Below are 20,888 nucleotides of genomic sequence, written 5' to 3' on the forward strand. Positions count from 1 at the left end.
ATAAATTACAATTAATAGAGCAAATCACGTTGGATAATAATGAAGAACATGTGATGCAATTTTTTTTCTTATTTTCGTTTTTTAATTCACAGATTTAAGTGAATAAGTGATGATGATGAATATCTATGTCGAACCAGACAATTAAATAATTGTTGATGAGCTAATGGCTGCTATCGTACAGATCATCGACCGGAATTTCGCTTCAGCCAATCTGAGCATAAAGAAAGTTTTATTCAGTTATAATACTCACAAGAACTTTCGTCTTTGCACTTTCCGGCTATTATTTGTGAGACAGTTTCTCTTTAAGGGAGCTGTAGGCAGATGTTTCGGTTTAAAGATATATAAGAAAATTTTATTGTATGCGTCGGAAAATTTCGGCTTTAGATTTTCTTGTCGATTTATCGTGGGAATGTAACTTTGTTTTCTTAAAAATATTGCTATTCAGCTCTTTTATTCTGTGATTTTTTTATTGTTGAAATTTTCATTTTGTAGGGGACAAAGTTTCTTTCAATGTAGACACATATACACAGAAAACAAAATTTACTTGAATCAAATAAATAGTTTTGAAAAATTTAATATTCTTGATTTGAGTAAAAAATTTCTTAAACTAAGAAATTTTTCTTAGTTTAAATAAATTTTAGTTGATTCAAAAATTTTTCGTTTTGATCCAAGACAAAATTATTTTCTTGGTTTAAGAATTTTTTTCTTGATTCAAGTTAATTTTTTTTTCTATTTAGTCTATTAAATGTTATTTATAATTTTTGAGAAGAAATCTTTTAATAAAATTTTGTAATGGAAAATTTAATTCTTACAATTTTCAGCATAAATATTTGAATTTATAGCAATATTTTTAATAAAAAAAAATAAAACAATGCTTTTAATACTAATTAAGCTTATTTAAGAGATATTTTTAATGAAAACTAAAAAATTTTTTATGTTAATAAAATTTAAGGATTTTTTTTATAAAATATAAATAAGAAAACTATCTAAAGAGAGTTTAGCGGCAAAAATAGTGTAGGGAAAAAAGTATACAAATCACAATTCCATTTAAAGTTAAAAAGTTATTTTGTAAAAGTTTCATGTTTTACTTCCGGGGTTGTTTCTAAGAAATATCAATTTATATAGTCCATTTTCAAACTTAAAATTTAAAAAAAAATTGTCGGGACATAATTTTATTTTTTTTTTTTTTTCTATAAAACTATTCAAAGTTTTTTCAACTTTGTTCATTTAAAATAACTCTACTAAGATCTTAATTGTGTTAAAGTAGGCCTCATTACCCGACTTTTGTTTTTGGTAAAAGTAACCTTTATCTGTTTATATTTAAAAAAATATACTTGGATAATAATTAACATCAAAACTCGTCGATTACACTGAAAAATTTCTTTTAAAAAAAATGGGCATTATTATGACAAGAAATTAATTTGTTAAAAATTCTAAACAATTTCATTTCTTAGCTGAAGAAATAAAAATTTTTCTCAGAGTAAATTTATTAACAAATTAATTTCTTGTCATGATGATGCCCATTTTTTTTAAAAGAAACTTTTTTCTCAGTATAAATTATATATATTTTATATTTTATCGTAAATATCCCTTAGCTATAGGTTTTATTATTCGTTGGTACCTGGCGCTTTAGTTAACGATAAAAAACTCTTTTTAAAAAATGGATAAAAATTTTAAGCACTTAATTTTATTATTTATTGTTTTGTCGGCTTATATATTACGCAAAAACACGTGTTCATGTTAACGCGTTACTTATATATGTTCCGGATAAGATTTAAATGTATATAAACATTTATGGATCCGTTTCAAAGAGTTTTAACATAGATTTCAGTAACTTTCAACATAAATCAACTCATATTTTTGACACCGCTCATGTTAAACTAACATATACAGATTTGTGTAAATTGTTTTTTTACACGCAATTTATGTTGATATTCACAACAACTTTTTTATTATACGAACTACAGACTTTTTACAGAGATTGAACTGAATAATTTAAGATAAAGTAAATAAAAATTATTAACTTTTTATTTTTGTTTAAAAAAGTTAGTTCCTAAAATGTTAAATGTACGTAAAAAATGAAATTCAATGAGACAAATTGAAAAACGATTTATATAAAGTCTAAAGTTCACTCAACTCACATGAAATTCTATTAAGTAAAGTTGGCAGAAGAGCAGCATAAAAAAGGGAGTAGAGTCTGGAGGGACGATTTCACCACGATGATATCGGGTGTTTCCACCCTGTTCAAACTGCTGCTACACGGCGAACGTGTCGGTGATGGAGCAGCGAGGAAGTAGAGTACGGAAAAAAAGGCAAGACTGATAGGCTACTTTGAGACGAAACACAAGAGAGACGGATAAAAACGCTGCAAAATGTTGCGCATTGCGTCTTACTTCCCCAAAACTACATACAGCAGGAAGCTCGCTGGATAATTTACAACCACGTGTTAACTCGTGAATTCTCTGCATTCTAGAGGTGATCAACCTTGTATTGTTCCGGAAAAAAATCTAGTTACTACAATTAGAAGCCGTTAATCAAATAACGAATAATAGACTTTCTTTAACAGATTGAATTAAAGAAAAATTTTTAGTATTTTAGCGAATATATAAGTTTAATTTATTTATTTGCGGTAAATAATTTTTGTTTTTATTTTTTATGATCAAAAATAATTAAACTGAAATTTTTAAACGCCGAATAATTTTTAAAAAATTGGAAAAAAAATTCCGTTTTTATGCGAAATAGAAAAAAAAATTGTCAAATATTTTTTTAGTATAAAACTTCATTTTTTTTTTGATGCTTGATAATTTTTTAGATTTATTTAAAAAATAAATCATAGTTAAAAAAATTACATTCATAGTTTCTTCAAATTTCAATAAGTAGAATTTTTTTTTCATGATAATCGACATTATTAAAAGATTAAGAAAAATTTTATGTTCAGGATAGTCATATGATAAAATCGGTTTTTTTAGTGAAATTTAGTATCATTGCAAAGGTCATAACTTGAATTTGTGCCTTTTCAAGGTTTCATATCATTCTCACCGATAGTCAATTTATGATGATAAGTATTTAAGCTATATTCGAAAATGCTCTATCTCTAGATACATAATTAAGAAATGACCGTGTATCTTGTGAACTATTGAGATTTTTAAAGATATAAGCTCACCCCGACATTATACTCATCGAGACCTTTCATTTGAGTACCCACATCAATTTTTCATGTATTTTATATATTTATTTATTTCACTAATACCATATATATATAAAATATATAAAAAATGCAATGTGGGTACTTAAATGAAAGGTCTCGATGACTGTAACATCGAAATCAGTTTATATCTTAAAAAATGTCAATAATTAAGAAATTAACTTTTATCTTATGAAATATTGATATTTTTAAAGATACAAGCTCATCCCGATGTTACATTCATCGAGATCTTTCATTTGAATACCCACATCAATTTTTCATATATCTTATATATTTATATATATGTATACATGAAAAATATATCAAAATGCATGTGGGTACTCAAATGAAAGCTCTTGATGAGTGTAACATCGGGATGAGCTTATATCTTTAAAAACGTCAATATTTAAGAAAGTACAATGCAATTTAACAAAAGTCATTATTTAATAAAGCAAAATTTTATTTATTTATAGTTCACAAGTCACAGCAGTCACATAATGACTGCAAGGTTGCTCGTTTATTTACTAAAAAAATTGTCAGATGTCTGATAATTTCACTATGATAAAATTATTGAGGGGGAGTGCTTTAAAACTTTTAACCTCTGGCGCAAGTAGATATATTTAAGTCAACTAAAAAAATAATTTGAACCAACTGTTACATCAAATTTATTTATCCCACATAAATAAATTATTAAAAAAAAAATTAATTTGTGACAAATATTTCTTATTTGATCTATTTGACAATCACCCGACAATTAAGGTATTTATAACACTCCATATATTCTATTTAAATAGATATTTGAATAAACGAAACAAAATGTTTATTTTTTCTATTTAAAGGTACAAGCTTCATAACGTATGTTATGAATGAAAATACGAGTAGAAGATGTCCCTAGTGCTAGTGTATACACTTATGTATATGTACTTATATATCAAGCGGAACTCAAGTATGCAGCTGTTCTAGATGATAGGGCAGCGAATAGCTAGACAATGAAGGGTGCTCGAACAAGTCGATATTATTATATATATATATATATATATATATATATATATATATATATATATATATATATATAAAAGGGGTTGTCCAGGTGTTGCGAATGTCAGAATCACCGTTACAAGAAGACGTCGTGTGAAATTAATCATATTTTTTTATTATTTCTTGTTTGATATCAAGAAAATTTTTTACAAGACTGGGATCTGGAAATAGAATTAAAGTCTTAATCTCGGGAACCGGATGGGGTAGCAGGGATGTCGGTGTGCTGATGTGCTCGAAAAAGCAGATAAGAGACTGTGCTGGGGGAAAACTCAGGATTATTCGAGAGCAGATGAGATGGAGAGAAGAGAGAACCTTAAAGTGGCATACACTCTTGAAATTTCATCTTTAGCTGTTGTGGCGGGCGGTCTTGCTCTTATTTGTTCTCTCCCTCACAACAGAATTTTTATTTCTATCTTTATCCCTCTGTACTTAGAGCTAACTTTACTCTCTTTCCTCCTATCCTTCTTTTGCTCTTGTTTAACTGCTGCATTTGCGAGTACGTGACTCTGATTGAGTACGATTGAGGCCTACGTTGCTTTACATTACTCAATTGTTCTTTTATTATTTTTTTCCCGTTCATTATTCACTCTTTATACTATTTGTTCTCTTCTTTAGATTTTTTATTTTTTATTCATTGGGAATGTATTACGAATGACTGAACAAACTCGTCGAGCAATTGTTGAGAGCAATAAACCGTTCGGTTAAGCAGAATAAACTTTTTACACTCCAATTTGCCTTTACAATGTACTAATAGTGTACACATAATATTATTGAATTACTTACAAAACTTCCAGTTATAAGTTGAGTTATTCTTGCTGTTCCGTGAATTTTATAACCATATTCATCAGCTATTTAAATAAAATTATTTGCTGTTAATCAAAACCGATTCCTGGAGCCGCGATCGCGATAGTTTTAACGGGTCTTTATGGAAATTATATTATTTCTTTACTATTTCTTCGTCTACTTTTTAAAATAAGTTATGATACAATTAGAAAGGTTTTAAGGTGATTTTTTGTTAGTTTTCATGTTCTCATTCTGAGATCTAACGCAATACAATCTAGAATTTTGAAGGTTTAAAGTTTTAACGGAAGTAATAAATATTAGCACGTAATTGGAAAAATTAAAAACTTGACTATAAATTAGTGCTAATTTTTTTTAATAAAATTCAATATATAATCTATATTATTAGGAGACTAAGAAAAGTTTTGTGGTCAGTGTACTTATATTTTAAAATGGGATTTATAGTTAAATTTGGTATCATTAGAAAAGTCTTGACCTGGAGTTGTGTTTTTTCAAGGTTTCATATCATTCTCACCAATATTCAATTTATGATGATAAGTATTTGGGCTACATTCAAAAATGCTCTATCTTCAGATCCTTAATTAAGAAATGACCTAGTATCTTGTGAACTATTAACATTTTTAAAGATATCAGCTCACCCCGACTTTACATTCATCGAGACCTTTCATTTGAGTTCCCACATCAATATTTCATATAATTATATAGATTATATATATATGTATTTATGGAAAATATATCAAAATGCGTGTGGGTACTCAAATGAAAGCTCTTGATGAGTGTAATATCGGGATGAGCTTATATCTTTAAAAATGTCAACAGTTAAGAAAGTACAGTGCAGTTTAACAAAAATCATTATTTAATAAAGCAAAATGTTCTTTATTCATAGTTTACAAGTCATGACAGTCACATAGTGACAAAAAAATTTTTAAAAAATAAAAAAAAAATCTATACCAAAATTTGCATGATCGTTTAAAAAGAAAGAAATTTTAAACGCTTAGAATTAGTAAAAAAAAAATATTCCAAAATTTTCATTAGAATTTTTTTTAAATAAAAAAAAAAAAATGTTCTAACTTTTAAACAATAAATTTATGAAAAAGAAAATTTTCTAAACTCTAACTTACAACAATCGGTTACAGTAATAATAGCTTAGAATCATCTTGAATATGAAGAATACTTCTGAATGTTAATTTGCTTTTCTATTTATCATTATCTTGTTTTTCCTTTCTCTTATTCATAGATGATGTAATTGAATTCATCTGTATTGAATGCAATGAACAGTTGAATATGAAAATATTTATTATCTAATTGGAATTATGAGAAAACTTTTAACAATTGTTTTCGTAAATAATTATAATCAAGTAGTTGATGTTGAAAGATTGCAAATTTTTTGTATATAGATATTTTTAGTTTTCTAATTAAAATTTTTTTTAATAAAAAAACGAGCTCAAATTCATGAATTAAGGTAAAAGATCTTATTTATAGACTTTTAATACATAAATTTAACTTAAAAAAAATTGTAACTGCAAAATAATTGAGTTGTCGCTTCTACAAACCATAAAAACATTCAGTAATTACAGTGCATTAATTTTTTGCGGTCATCAAGCTTGATTAAAAATAATTCAGGTGAAATCATAAATTTTATATATTAAATTTTTATAATGTTACAATTACATTAATAAAAAAAATTTTTTTTTATAAATTAGATCGTTTTAAATCAAACAAAATTTTTTTTAAGGAAATTTTTTTGAGTAAACTTTATAAATTTATTCGTAAAATCAAGTGAATTTTTTTTTTTTTTTTATCAATTCACACTACTGTCCAGTAAACAATTTTTAATATTATATCATATTCATATGCAAGATAAAAAAAACTGCAACGATCATTAAAATTTTTTTTTTGCAAATGAGTAATATAAAAAAAATTCCACATGTCGTTAAAACTTTCGTTTTGAGTATCCCATTCTCTCGAAGAATTAAATCCAATGTCCTGACTCACAATTATAATATATGTACACGTGCATATAAATATAGGTATACGTACCTTTTTTGTAAATATATATATGTTGAGTAAGAGTAAAAGGACACGGTGAGAAGGCCATGGAGTATAAAAGGGGAGTTAAAGAATTTTAGTGAGCTATACTGAGAATAAGAGGTAAAAGAGTTAAATACATAATAATCAGAGGTTTTTTATTTATTTAATGGGTTATGCGTTAAGAATTCAAAAATTTCTTCCTGTAAAAGGGTGAAATGTATATTGTTTTTTGAACTACATTGAGAGAAAAAATTTCTTTTGAAGAAAATGGGCAATGTTGTGTATAGTAAATTAATTTTTTGAAAAGTTTAAACAATTGGTAATTATTTACAAGTGGGGCCCACCCTATTTTTGGCCATATCTAAGTGAAAAATTAACATTTTTTAATTTTTTGTACTCTACTTGTTTTTACGGCGCATTTATGATAAAAAATGTTGTAAAAAAAAAAATAAAGATTTCGATAGCTTTTTTGCCTTCAAAAGTTGGAAAAAATTTTAGCTCTCATGTTTTTGGACAAAATTTCTATTTTATCTTTTTCTGATGTATTTTTTTTTGAAAAGTACATAAAAAAACGAACTTAAAAAAAAAAGAAGTTGAATATCACAATTTTCTGAAAAATTTATAAATTTTTTTGAAAATTTGTTAAAATCGTGATTATCAACTTTTTTTTTTAAATTGTTCATTTTTTAAAAAAAATCTGGAAAACGGTTGACCCTAAAGGCCATCCCTGCAACTTCCCGCCAATTCCATACCTAAACGCTTGAAATTGCACTTATGACGTTTCTGAGCTCTTCGAACTCAAAAATACAATTTGTGTGTTATTTTGAGCTCTCCGAGCTCAAACAAATAGCTTTTGTATGCTTTTGAGCTCGGAGAGCTCAAAAGGCTGATAGAGGTTTAATAAAATATTTTTATTTATTTATTTATTAAATATATATGCCAGGGCTAACAGCCAAATGGCAAAAAATTTATATTAACAAGATCAACATAAGTAATAATGGTTAGACAATAATTTTGAAATTAGAAATAAAAGTATTAATTTACGATTTTAATAAACAACTAGATAATAAGTTATAGTTTCAAATTTTTAGACTACATTAATAGATCTATATATTACTAAGCAAAGAAACAAATTTTTTAACTTTAAGTTTCAAGATTAACAAAGTAGGTAAAAGCTTTATTTTTGAAGATTTCAATGGATTGCGAGTTTATGATGTCAGCTGGTAAATCTTGCCAAGTTCGAATAGCAGTTACGACGAATGAATGCTCAAAGACAGTGGTAGAGAAGTTTGGCATTTTAAAAGCGACATTATTATTCTTCGCTAACAGTCTACTAGATTGTCTCACATCAGCATCAACTTCATGGAAGAGATCATGCAAAAATTTTGGTTGACCAGTCTCAAATAATTTGAAGAGCAAGCAAGCCAAGGAATAAAATCTACGTGATTTAACAGGCAGCCAGTTTAGCTTGCGACGATAAGGCGTTATGTGCTGATCCCTCTTTAAATTAAAAATAAATCGAATAGAACTGTTTACTAAACGCTGCAGTTTAACATCTAGTTTAATAGGCATATCCAGACAAACTACAGAGCAATAATCAATGATAGGTAGGATGGTAGCCATAACCAGCAGTTTGCGACATTGCGTGGAGAGAATGTTTCTTCTGTACTTCAGACTATTAAGCGTTGCATAAACTTTTCGAGACACCTGAGCAACATGGGAATCCCATGAAAGATTATTCGCTAACTGTACTCCCAAGTGTTTCGTTGAATTTACATATGGAATATTATTTCCATCAATATAGATTTCTGGTAATTCACAGCCTTCAAGGTACTTGAGCTTACGGTTGCTGCTCAGTATCATTACTTTGGTTTTCTGATAATTTATCTCTAGGTTGTTCTCTTTGGCCCAGTCTGCCACAGCTTGAGCATCAACCGTAAGTCTAGCAGCAGCATCATCTAAATTGAAGAGTTTGAAGTGAAGATAGATCCATTTGTCGTCTGCAAAGAGACCATGTTTACAATATCTCAGTCGCTTGACTACACCATTAATAGCAATTAAAAATAGGATTGGACCTAGAATGGAACCTTGCGGAACACCAGAGGTGGTGCTGATAGAGCTGGATGCTACATTTGAAAAGTCAATGACAGACTGTGATCTGCCTGTGAGGTAAGAATGGAACCACATGATTGTTTCTAATGAGAAACCCATTTCATATAAAGCAGCAAGGAGGACTTTAGGATCCAATGAGTCAAAGGCCTTGGTGAAATCGAACAAGATGAGAAACGTGAGGTCATCACAATCAATAGCTCGACGAATCTCATCAGATAATCTTAACAAGGCTGCTTGGGTGCTGTGATGTTTACGAAAACCAGATTGATAGTCATCTAACAAGTTATTATCTTCGAGATAGGTGACAAGTTGATTTGCTACAATGCGTTCGAAGACTTTCGCTAGATGTGATAGGTTGGCGATAGGACGAGTATCAGACGCAGACTTCGGTGGGGTGACTTTATTTAGTGGTACAATAAAGACAGCCTTCCAAACGTCCGGGAAAATGCCTGTGTCAAGTGAGAGGTTGAAGATGGCAGTAAGAAAAAGTGACACTTGCGGAAGATGATCACGGAGCCATTTTAGATCTAAACCATCTGGACTCTTACCGGTTGATTTTGAGAGAGTTAAATGAAGACTTTTAGTGACATCAACAATATCAATTTTTGACCAGTTGAAAACACAATTTACTCTCTTTATATAATGAAGAGGTAGATTTTCTACAAAGTCTCGACTACAAGAAGTGTGTTTAGTTAGTGTTTTAGAGTAAGCAATATTTAAGTAGTCCGCACTGAAATGATCAAGCGGTGATGATTGTTTGCACTTTACAATACCCAAACGCTTCAGTTTCATCCAAATAGGCTGATCTAGCGATTCATCGTTCAAAACATTCTTGAAGTAGGAATCACGAGCATTATTTAACTTGATTTTTAAATCCTTTCTCAAAGTTTTATACCGTTCGAGTAGACTTTGGTCATTCGTTCTGCGAGCACGCTTGTAAATGACATCACGATGACGCAATTCCAATTTTAAATCATGAGTCAGCCATGGACTTTGGCGACGAGATACCTTCCTTACCACAAATGGCGCAAAGTCATTTAAAGCATTTTGGACTACAGTAATAAAAAATCTGGCCATTTCACTTGGATCCATTGTATTCATGTCAACATTACGTAAGTTTAATTTATCATAGAGAGATATGGACAGCGCTAAATGGTCACATCGTCTGAAATCTCTAAACTTCACCAACTTTTCTTGAGTTTTCAGCAAGGGCAGCTTATAATCACATAGCAGGTAATCATGACCACCAACAAATGGAGAAGTAGATTTAGTATATTGGCCAACCTTGTCCTGATCATCAACAATAACGACATCTAGCCACGAGTCAACAGCATTGACGTGATAGGTAGAGCCATAGGGCACACAGTACAAAGAGGACTCAGTTATAAATGACTGAAGATGTTGAGCTAATCGATCAGTTTTCATAAGATTACAATTTAGATCACCCATAATAATTATGTTATTATAATGAGGATAGAGTTTACCAAATTCGAAGAAGAAACTATCCAGCAAGTCACCTTGGGGTCTCCTATAAATCGATGATACAAGGATTGAAGCACCTGATTCAAGTACAACTTCGATGATCATGAATTCAGGTTGATTTAAGTCTTGAGTATCAGAGATATGAAGCACCTTGGTCTTTAAAGATTTGTGGATAAAACAAGCTATCCCACCACCTCTTATGTAGCGTCCAGATGTATCGATAAGTCCTCTATCCCTTCTAATAATAGTGTAATCTAGAAGCATAATGTTGATATCAGGATTTAGCCATGTCTCGACAACAGTAATAATGTGCGGTTTATTCTCCATGACAAGCAATTCAAATTGAGCTAAATGAGCTAAATAACTATTTATATTAATACACAGGATTTTTAAGGAATTTAAGTTAATAGTGTGTTTGTTTAGTAATTGCTATTCTAGTTGATTTAAATCATCAACCGAATGAATTTGAATTTTAGGCGATTCATCATTCGACTTGAGATACACGGCACCTTGGGAAGCCCAGGCATACTTATAGTTGAGCTCTTTAGCTTTAGTCTTGGTAGATTTTAACAATTTGTAGGTTTCAGAACTCAAAATTCATTAAGATAGATTAGTTCTCCTGTCGTGATTTCATTAGTTGCAAAGACATCCTTTGCTAGCAATTTTCGATACTGACGTTTGACACTTAGAATATGGTCACGCACTTGAGACGACTTCAGATTTAGGACAAGGGAATGCCGTATAGTTTGTGATTTATTTGGTGTTGAAATGTTTCTGCCCTTTAATTCACGCACACTCAAGACATCACTCTCAAGATTAGAGATGTTTAACTTGCTGAAAACCTGATGAACAATATCTTGCGGAGTTGTGTTAGACATAACTTGGTTTGGAATACCTGAGACAAGAAGCAGAGAAGAAGAAGCATTTGGAGAGGATTTTGAAGTAGAAGGTATACCAGCAAGCGAACTTAGCCTTGATTCAATCGCAGTGATCGAAGTAGCATGTGCAGAACATTGTTTCATGACCTTATTAATGTCATTGGCTGATGACTCTTGAGCCAAGGTAACTTTAGTTAGAGAGTCATTTACCACGTCAAGATTATTTGACAACCGCTTAATATCATTTGAATTTTGGTTAAGACTATCCATCATCTTCTCAATAGTCCCACTATGTTTATTTAAATCATTGACGACCTTGAATTGCATGTCCAACACCAAGTTAACTTTCTGCTCCAAAGTATAGGCATTCCAATCTGGTTTGCTGGACTCAGAAGCCAAAGCTGAAGAGGTACCAGCATCCTGTAGAGACTTAAAAACAGAATCATCGACCATCTCAGTAGTTGGAGTACATGGAGATGAGGTTGTTGATTTATAACTGGAGCGCGATGACCGCTGGCTCAAAGATCTGGATAAACTTGGGGGTCTCGGTGGATTTGACTGTAGAACAAGAGGTGATAACGATGGTTTAAGAGATTTAACACAGCAATTGTTCGGTGGTTTAAATTTTAAGAGTTCGCTAGCACAACTCGGATGATAGGAGAGACCACAAGTAGCACAGGATTTATAATTTTTAACTGGTCTTTTACATCTGGCACATAACATTGCCTTTAATAAATATAGATGTGTGTTTGACAGGTGATAAACAATAAAACAGGTTATCGACTACATAGCAGCAGGCGTCACCTATGAGCACTGAATATAAGCTCTTGGTGATTAGATAGTTGGTAGGAGACATACAATAATAACAATAATAATTTAATCGGGCTAATGTCACTCAAGCACCGACAACTAGGGTCCCGCCGAATGAGATGCCGTAACCTCAAACTCCAATAGCCACAGAACTAATTTATTAGATGCTCAGCAGATGGTAGATGAATTTTAAAGATTTATAACAGCCTGAAGAGGCTGCAAAATGCACTTGCAGTAGCAACTGAAACAAAAAATGCCCGAAGGCACCGTATGGCAAAAAAAAAAGATCACAAAGACAGAGCACTATAAAATACGTGTCAATAGTACTTACGTGACTTTAGCGATCTCAAAATAGTATTTTTTGAATTTTCAAACTGCAATAATTTCTAAATGAAAGAATCGATTTTCACGCGGTTGGCAGTATTCCACGCACTTTTTCAAAATCTATTATATACTTTTGAACACAAACTGATCGAACCGAAAATTTTAGAGAAATTTGAAAAATTCACTTTTTCCGAATTTTTTCGACAACGATAAATCACGAACCAATCAACCAATTTTCACGTTCTTGGTAGCGATCGACGTGATTTTTCGGGCTCTAATAATTATTTTATTTCGTCAAAAATGATCCAAAAAGAAATCTCGAAGTTATGTGAAAAAAACACTTTCGAAATTTTTCGTTTTTGATAACTCTCGAACGAATCAACCGATTTTGATGGGATTGGTGGCAATCGACGTGGTTTTTTAAGCTCAAAAGCTGATTAGTTTTTGGAATCGATCGGTAAAGCCGTTTAGAAGTTATTAAAAAAAAACGATTTTTTGAAAATTTTATTTTTGAGATTTCTCAAAATCTAGCGAACCGAATCGATTTAAATTTTCACGAAATTTAATGGCAATGATACTCTTTGGATCGCCACCTATTTCGATCCGATCGGCCGAGCCGTTCAAAAGTTATAAAAGGTTTACACACACACACACACACACACACACACACACACACACACACACACACACACACACACACACACACACACACACACACTCATACAGCCTCACGGACACCATCGCGGGAATAGTCAGAGAAGCTTCCTGTGACCTTAAAACGTCGAGATCCGATGAAAACTCGATTTTCGAAAAACGGGGTAAAACCAATACCTTCCCAATTTTTGAAAATTTTCAATTTTCTTAGCGGGAAGTAAAAATATGTCAATAAAATCAAATAGAAATTTCGTTCAAAAAAATTAAAATTAAAATGGTGAACCCCAATTGTAAATAATTACCAAACAATTTTATTTCTTAGCTGAAGAAATAAAAATTTTTCTCACAGTAATTTTCTTGTTAAAAAAATTTTTTTTAATTTAGATAAAAAACAATTTTAGATAAACAGCTTAGGTACAAATTTTTCATCCAAATCTAAAAAAATTTTTTTCAACAAGAAAGTTACTATGAGAAAAATTTTTTTAATTTGCAACAAATAAATGTCTTCTTATAACATGGCTAATTATTTTTAAAATAAATTTTTTTTTCTCAGTGTAATAGTGTCATTAGATTAATACAATGATCAATACAAGTGATTTGATGTTTGATGTTTTGCCCTGAAACTCAGCCTTGAGCTTGTCTTTAGAATTAAAACCTCAAAGGGGTCTTACGAAGTCTTTTAGTATTGATGGCCTCTTTGTCCGGCTTCTTACGTTCCTCTCCACCTACCGGCACTTCTATCGCCCACCACGTAGATTATCTTACTTTATTACCAACTTTTTTTTATTACGTAGTTCATCAAAGTATCTTTTGAATTGAGCGTTTCAATACTCCTCAGTTCACATTCAAACTCGAAATTTCTGCCTGACGTAACCCAGATAAAAAATAATAGCTTGACTTCCTTTAGTTGTAATTTTTATCTAAAAAATTGATGGATTGGAGAAAAACATTTCAAAATATTGAAATTTTATGTTATTATTATTCTTGTTATTGTATAAGAAAAATAGTAGTCATTTTTCATGAAATTATTCCTGACATTTTGTTTTTTGTTTCAGAATCCTTACAAGAGCCAAGATTTACCACGCAACCATCCGGTATTAGTAATATACTTATAGAAAATAGGACTAAGATTCTTCAATGTCAAGCACGTGGTAAGTTATGTAAATTTTACGAAGTATAATTAAATAATAAATAATAATGAAAAGGTAAATTTTTTTTTTATTAAATTGCAGAATCAAAATTACATTCATTTTAATTGTTTTCTTCTTTGGGAAGAAATATAGATCCAAGAAATATTTTATGGCAAATGCACTGAAAAAAAAATCGGTAGCCAAAATAGTAGTAGATTTACTATTGGTTAAAAAAATGATAATGATTTATAATTTTTTAAATAAAATATCAAATTTAGAGAATGACAAAAAAATCTATTGCTATAGAAGAATTTAATAGAAAAGTGATATCGGAAATTTACAAATTAAAATATCTAACTGTTTGTAGTATTGAACATTAAATATACATAATTTTGAAATGTATTCAACAAAAATATAATAAAATATGAATTGTTACTAATAAATAATAATGCAATAGAAAAAATTCATTAAACAATCGTAGATATACACACTGAAAAAAAAATTCTTGACTGGAGGGTAAATTTTCTTGGCTCAAGAAAATATTAAGGAAGATTGAAAGTTTCTCGAATGGAGTGAAAATTTCTTGAGCCAAGAAAATTTCTTCTTACTCCAAAATAAATTTTGTCTTCCTTAAAATTTTCTTGGTGCAAGAAGTTTTTTTTCTGTGCATGCAGGTAATTTACGGTCTAAAAATATAAATTGACATGAAAATTGAAGCGCATTTCACGAGCTTTCAAATGTAGTTTATGTAAATTCAGGAAAATGTCGCATTTAAAAATTATTTCAAGAAAAACCTACAAAAGTGTATTTTTTGAAATTTTAAATAGCTGTAGCTTCTGAAAAAAATCGAACATATTTTAATAGAAAAAATGTTTATTCACAAAATAACCATGAGTAAAAGTAAGCTAGCAATAGTCCGTGAGAAAGGCAGCACTAGTGAATATAAAGGAAAGCATTAGCACAAACTATATGTTCTGTTCGAACAACCTTAGTTCAAAAAATTCATTGATTGAATCAAAAAAATAAAATTCGAGAATGAAGAGATGAAATTTTTGTTTAAAAAATTTTATGAATCCAATAATTTCTTAACGTCAAAAACAAGTATTAAACGTGTTTCAGAAAGGGTGCAAAAAAATATTTTCTTTTTATTTCGAATGATGTAACTTGTTTACATCATTGTAATTAGTTTTATCACTTATTTTTAGTGTTGGCATTTTTTAAAATAGTTTTCTTCTATCAAAATATTTCTCTTGAATTAAGTATTTTTTTTTTTTTTTCAGTACGTGAAAATGTGATCGTGTTTAAAAATGATTTTTGACAATCTTCTTATTAGTAACTTGAAAAATTAGCAATAAAAGCTTATCATTAAGATTTTCATTAATGAAAAAATGATTATTAACTCATACTACAAGCTACACTGATAGAAGGATTTATTTGTATTAAATAATATTTGTTAATAGTTAACAAATCATTTATTAGAAACCACTTTTTAGTATTAAACAAATATTTTTTAGTATTTAAAATTATTTGTTTGTATTTAATAAATCTGATATTCATTTATTAAATATTAATAAATCTTTTTAAATACTAAAAAATATTTGTTAAGGACTAAAAAGTGGCCTGTAATAAATGATTTGTTAAATATTAACAAATATTTTTAACTATAAACAAATCCTTCTATCAGTGTATGTTTTGTCAATATTCGATAATTGATTATAATTAATAATTATAATTGCCTTGAAGGCATGTATTTAAGTTTTTCAACTGATCTAAAAATAAATCTAACTTCATATCTCTAAACTCATTAATCAATTAAGTATTTGAAATTTTTAAGACAGTGGATAATTGATAAATACTATAAAAACCAATTAATTTAGTGGTCGCATGATAAAAGGTCATAGATTTCTCAAAAAATAGAACTAAGTACTTTATAATTTATTTCTATAATTAATCAATGCTTACAAACTGTATAACATCAAATTTGGGAGGGTTCTTAATAATAATCAGAATTAAATACTTTGAAGATTACTTAGAAATAATTTTAGACTATTATTTTCTTTTCTCAGTAGTGAAAAATATCAAGGAAGACGTTCAATCTATTTCTTCTAGACAAGGGATAAAAAATTAAGAAAATTCAGCTGCTTATATTTTTGAAGTATATTTTGAATTGTGCTTTGATTTTCTGACCAGAAATCGAAAACATTTTTCATTATTAATTTGTGAAACTTAAATAAGTGGATAATTTTTTAGTTTTTTATTGTTTAAACAAATAAATTATCATTAAAAAATATTTAAGCAAAATTGTAATAATCAATTTCTTAATTTTCTTTGCAATATTTTTTGTGTTCGGAAAAATCTTAAAAAGAAAGGAAAAATAAATAATAATAATGCCTGACTCATGAAAAGACATGAGCAAGTTTTTCATTCTGGGATTAAGATGTTACGTTGGAATATCATGTAATTCTTGGATTTACTAAATCTCCGATCTTAGGCATCGAAAAAGATTTAAAATATTGACAGAACATTGTATAAATTTTTATTCAATATGTTACTTACTTAACGTAATTTTAAAGTTATTGAACGTGGTAAAATATTTTTTGAATAAAAATAAAATATTTGATTAATAATACAAGTAATTAGATGAAAGTATAAAAAAAATCTTGTTGAGTGTTAAGAATAAATTTACATAAAATATTTGAATACAAAGCGATCCTTTATTTATTCAGTAAGCGAGATTATACGTTATTGATGTATAATCTGCAGTATATATAAGTATACAGTAGCACGAAAATGTCAGAGAAGAATCGAGACAAACGATTGGATCGAATGACTGAGGGTGAATGAAGCCATAGAATTTCTGAAAGTCGTCAAGTGACGGAGATAGCTTTTATGAGAATAGAAGAAGATAGTGGTGTAATTTGATAAGAAAGAGTTATTTTTAAATAAATATATAAAATTCGATAAAAATAATAATAATAACTAGCAACCTTGCAGTCACTATGTGACTGTCGTGACTTATGAACTATAAATAAATAAAATTTTGCTTTATTAAATAATGACTTTTGTTAAATTGCATTGTACTTTCTTAAATATTGACGTTTTTAAATATATAAGCTCATCCCAATGTTACACTCATCAAGAGCTTTCATTCGAGTACCCACATGCATTTTTGATATATTTTTCATATGTAGATATATATAAATATATAAAATATATGAAAAATTGATGTGGGTACACAAATGAAAGATCTCGATGAGTGTAATGTCGGGGTGAGCTTATATCTTTCAAAATGTCAATATTTCATAAGATTAAAGGTAATTTCTTAATTAATGACATTTTTTAAGATATAAACTCATTTCGATGTTACGCTCATCGAGATCTTTCATTTAAGTACCCACATGGCATTTTTGATATATTTTATGTATATGGTATTTGTGAAGTATATAAATATATAAAATATATGAAAAATTGATGTGGGTACTCAAATGAAAGGTCTGGATTATTGTAATGTCGGGGTGAGCTTATACCTTTAAAAGTGTCAATAGTTCACAAGATACAAGGTCATTTCTTAATTATGTATCTAGAGATAGAGCATTTTCGAATGCAGCCTAAATACTTATCATAATAAATTGACTATCAGTGAGAATGATATAAAAACTTGAATAGGCACAAATTCAAGTTATGACCTTTACAATGATACTAAATTTCACTAAAAAAACCGATTTTATCATATGACTTTCCTAGACACAAAATTTTTCTTATTCTCTTAATAATATAAATAATTATCACGGTTTTTTTTACAGGATATCCTCCGCCAAAATACAGATGGTTCAAAGACGGCGTCGCGCTAAGTAATGAGTTTACATCAGAGTCATTTTGGAGAATTCAGAATGCGAATAAGAAAGACGCTGGAGTTTATTACTGCGTCGCCAGCAATGAAGTCGGCTCAATTTTCAGCGAACGCGTTACCTTCTCGGTAGCGTGTAAGTATTTATTTATTACTTATATTTTTATTTAGTTTTAGTTATAGTTTGCTTTTTATATAAGTATCAGTTAGCCGCCGCTTTCTGTAATCATAGAAGCTAAGTTATAAATTTATGATGATTTTGTTGAAGTATTATTTAATAGTTTTTAATAATATGTACATGAATTTATATAATTTATAATAATAAATTGCAACTTACAGATATGGGAGTATTTAAGGACCAAGAAGAAAAGGTAATAAGTGTCGGTTACGGTGAAGCGGCTATTCTAGAGCTACCTCCTATCGAGAGTCATCCAACACCCGACGTCACATGGTCAACGCCAGACGGGCCAGTACCTTATGGTATTAAATATGCAACGAGTCAACGCCGGCTTCTCATCTTGAATGCCGGTGACAATGATGAAAACTTGTATAGGTAAGAAAATGAGACCGTAACGAAACATAAGACGCTCTTCTCTCAAGAGTTTTGGCTCAACAAGGCTATACACGGGCTACTTTAAAAGTCGCATAAATATTTTATGGTTGCTTAAGGGTTGTCATTAAAAGTATGCTGAATTTTTTAATTATATGGTAAATTGGTCTTCAAATATTTTATGTTAAATTTGAAATAAGTATTATTTTTTTTTTTAGTAGTTTTATACATTGAAAAAAAAGTTTTTTTCCATTCAGAATATAAAATATTTTTATCCAAGTTTTTTTTATATCCAATATACATTTCTTAATATAAAACAACTAGTATTTTTCGTTTGTTTACATAATTGAAAAGTTGTGCTGATTTATAATTTATTGAAAAATTACCTAGATGTATTACAATTAATATCATAATTTGTATGGATTCTTGGGTACAATAAAAGTTGCTTGAATGGGATTTACGTAATTAAAAATTCAATTTTTCAACGATTTAATTGATATTTAATTTAATTTTTTTTTATTTGAATTATTATAATTAATGAAATTTCCTTAAATTTAATTATAAGTAATTTAATTATAATTGATAAATTAGTAATTATTAATTTATTAATTATAATAAAGAAGATCCACAGTATTATAAACACATTATTCGCATCTCTGTCAAAAATTTTGGAATTCTTCACACAGGAATAAGTACCAGTTTCTTTACTAAAGGGAAAAATTTCCTGGGTGAAAAAAAACTTTTTTTTCAGCGTAGATTTACCGTTAACAGTACTTCAACTTACAAAAATTATATGTATTTAGAATTTGTTGAAGATGATCACATATTTTTTTAATTAAAATTCATAAAAAATAGAATTATTTAGAACAAAAAAGTTTAAAAAAACGGCAATTTTTTTATTAAAAAAAATTTGTGAGAAATAATGATGAAAAATTAAAAATTGCAATTTTTCTAATTTATATTTTTGTACGTAAGATAGAGGAAAAAAAAATCCGGCAAATAGTTAAAATTATCCGGATATATATATTTTATTAACAATTATTAACAAGCGGTCAACATAAATTTTTTTTTAACATCAAGAGCTTTATTTATAACTACATTCTAACTATATTTTCTAACTAATTAAAAAATGTTTTTTTTTAATTTAAATTTAATTTCAAATTCTATTTATGATGAATTTTAAATTAAAAAATATGTGTTTGTTTACTTATTCTTATGAAGCCGTGATTACCAATCATTTTTTCATTAAAAAAAAATTACAATACTGAAATTAGCTAATTTTTTTTAAATAATTCAAACAGAAGAAATTATTAAAAATTATTGATAGATACTAAAAAATTTTTAAATAAAGTACAAACATTAACACATATATAGACAACTCATATGTACTTTGAAAAATAACGGACCCATATGCATAGAAAACGAATATGACTTATGACGCATGCATTCTTTCGTATTATAGAATCGAAAACTAAAATTTTATTTATTATTCCTATTCAATGATTGAATCCATTCAAGAATATGAACTAAATAACGAGAACACTTGGTTCATTTCTTCAACAAAAGAAAGTTTCGAAAAAAATAAACCCATTTTATACTTTAAATGAAAATATTTTACTAAAAATGGTTTCATGTTATCAAGAATCCGAAAACGAATGATTAAGTATGTCAAGAATTTTTCACAGCATAAAAATCATCATTATTTTACAAAGACAAGAAAATTAAATTAATAATACTTTGAAATAGTGTCATATATATTTAATAATATAGATTTTAATTATTTTAATTGCAGAGCTCGGGCTATGAACACACAAATAGGCAAAGAAGAGTACAGTCCGTACTTCAAACTAGAGGTGATTGGAGATCCGAATGTTGAAGTCACACCTTCGATTATTATCGCTCCAAATGATACACAGATAGTTAGAGATCAACCAGTCACTTATCTCGACTGTATTGCAAACGCTAGGTACGTATCAATTTCAGTTTATATCAATTTTTATCAAAATATAATCGATATAAAATATTTGCCAAAAAGTTTAAATGGCTT

The 20,888-nt window shown here is 28.8% G+C and overlaps 1 protein-coding gene across 5 annotated transcripts in view; it reads left to right on the forward strand.

Moving 5' to 3' along the window:
• LOC123265853 (protein sidekick) overlaps positions 1–20,888 on the forward strand; it is a 42,521-nt gene that overhangs the window by 9,041 nt on the left and 12,592 nt on the right. For all 5 annotated transcript variants that reach the window (XM_044729791.1, XM_044729792.1, XM_044729793.1 and 2 more), the window contains 4 exons: positions 14,370–14,465; positions 18,248–18,427; positions 18,631–18,844; positions 20,634–20,807. In XM_044729791.1, coding sequence (XP_044585726.1) covers positions 14,370–14,465; positions 18,248–18,427; positions 18,631–18,844; positions 20,634–20,807 — 664 coding nt within the window. The remainder of the gene's footprint in view (positions 1–14,369; positions 14,466–18,247; positions 18,428–18,630; positions 18,845–20,633; positions 20,808–20,888) is intronic.

Source organism: Cotesia glomerata, linkage group LG5, assembly GCF_020080835.1.
Source record: "Cotesia glomerata isolate CgM1 linkage group LG5, MPM_Cglom_v2.3, whole genome shotgun sequence".
NCBI classification, from domain to species: domain Eukaryota; kingdom Metazoa; phylum Arthropoda; class Insecta; order Hymenoptera; family Braconidae; genus Cotesia; species Cotesia glomerata.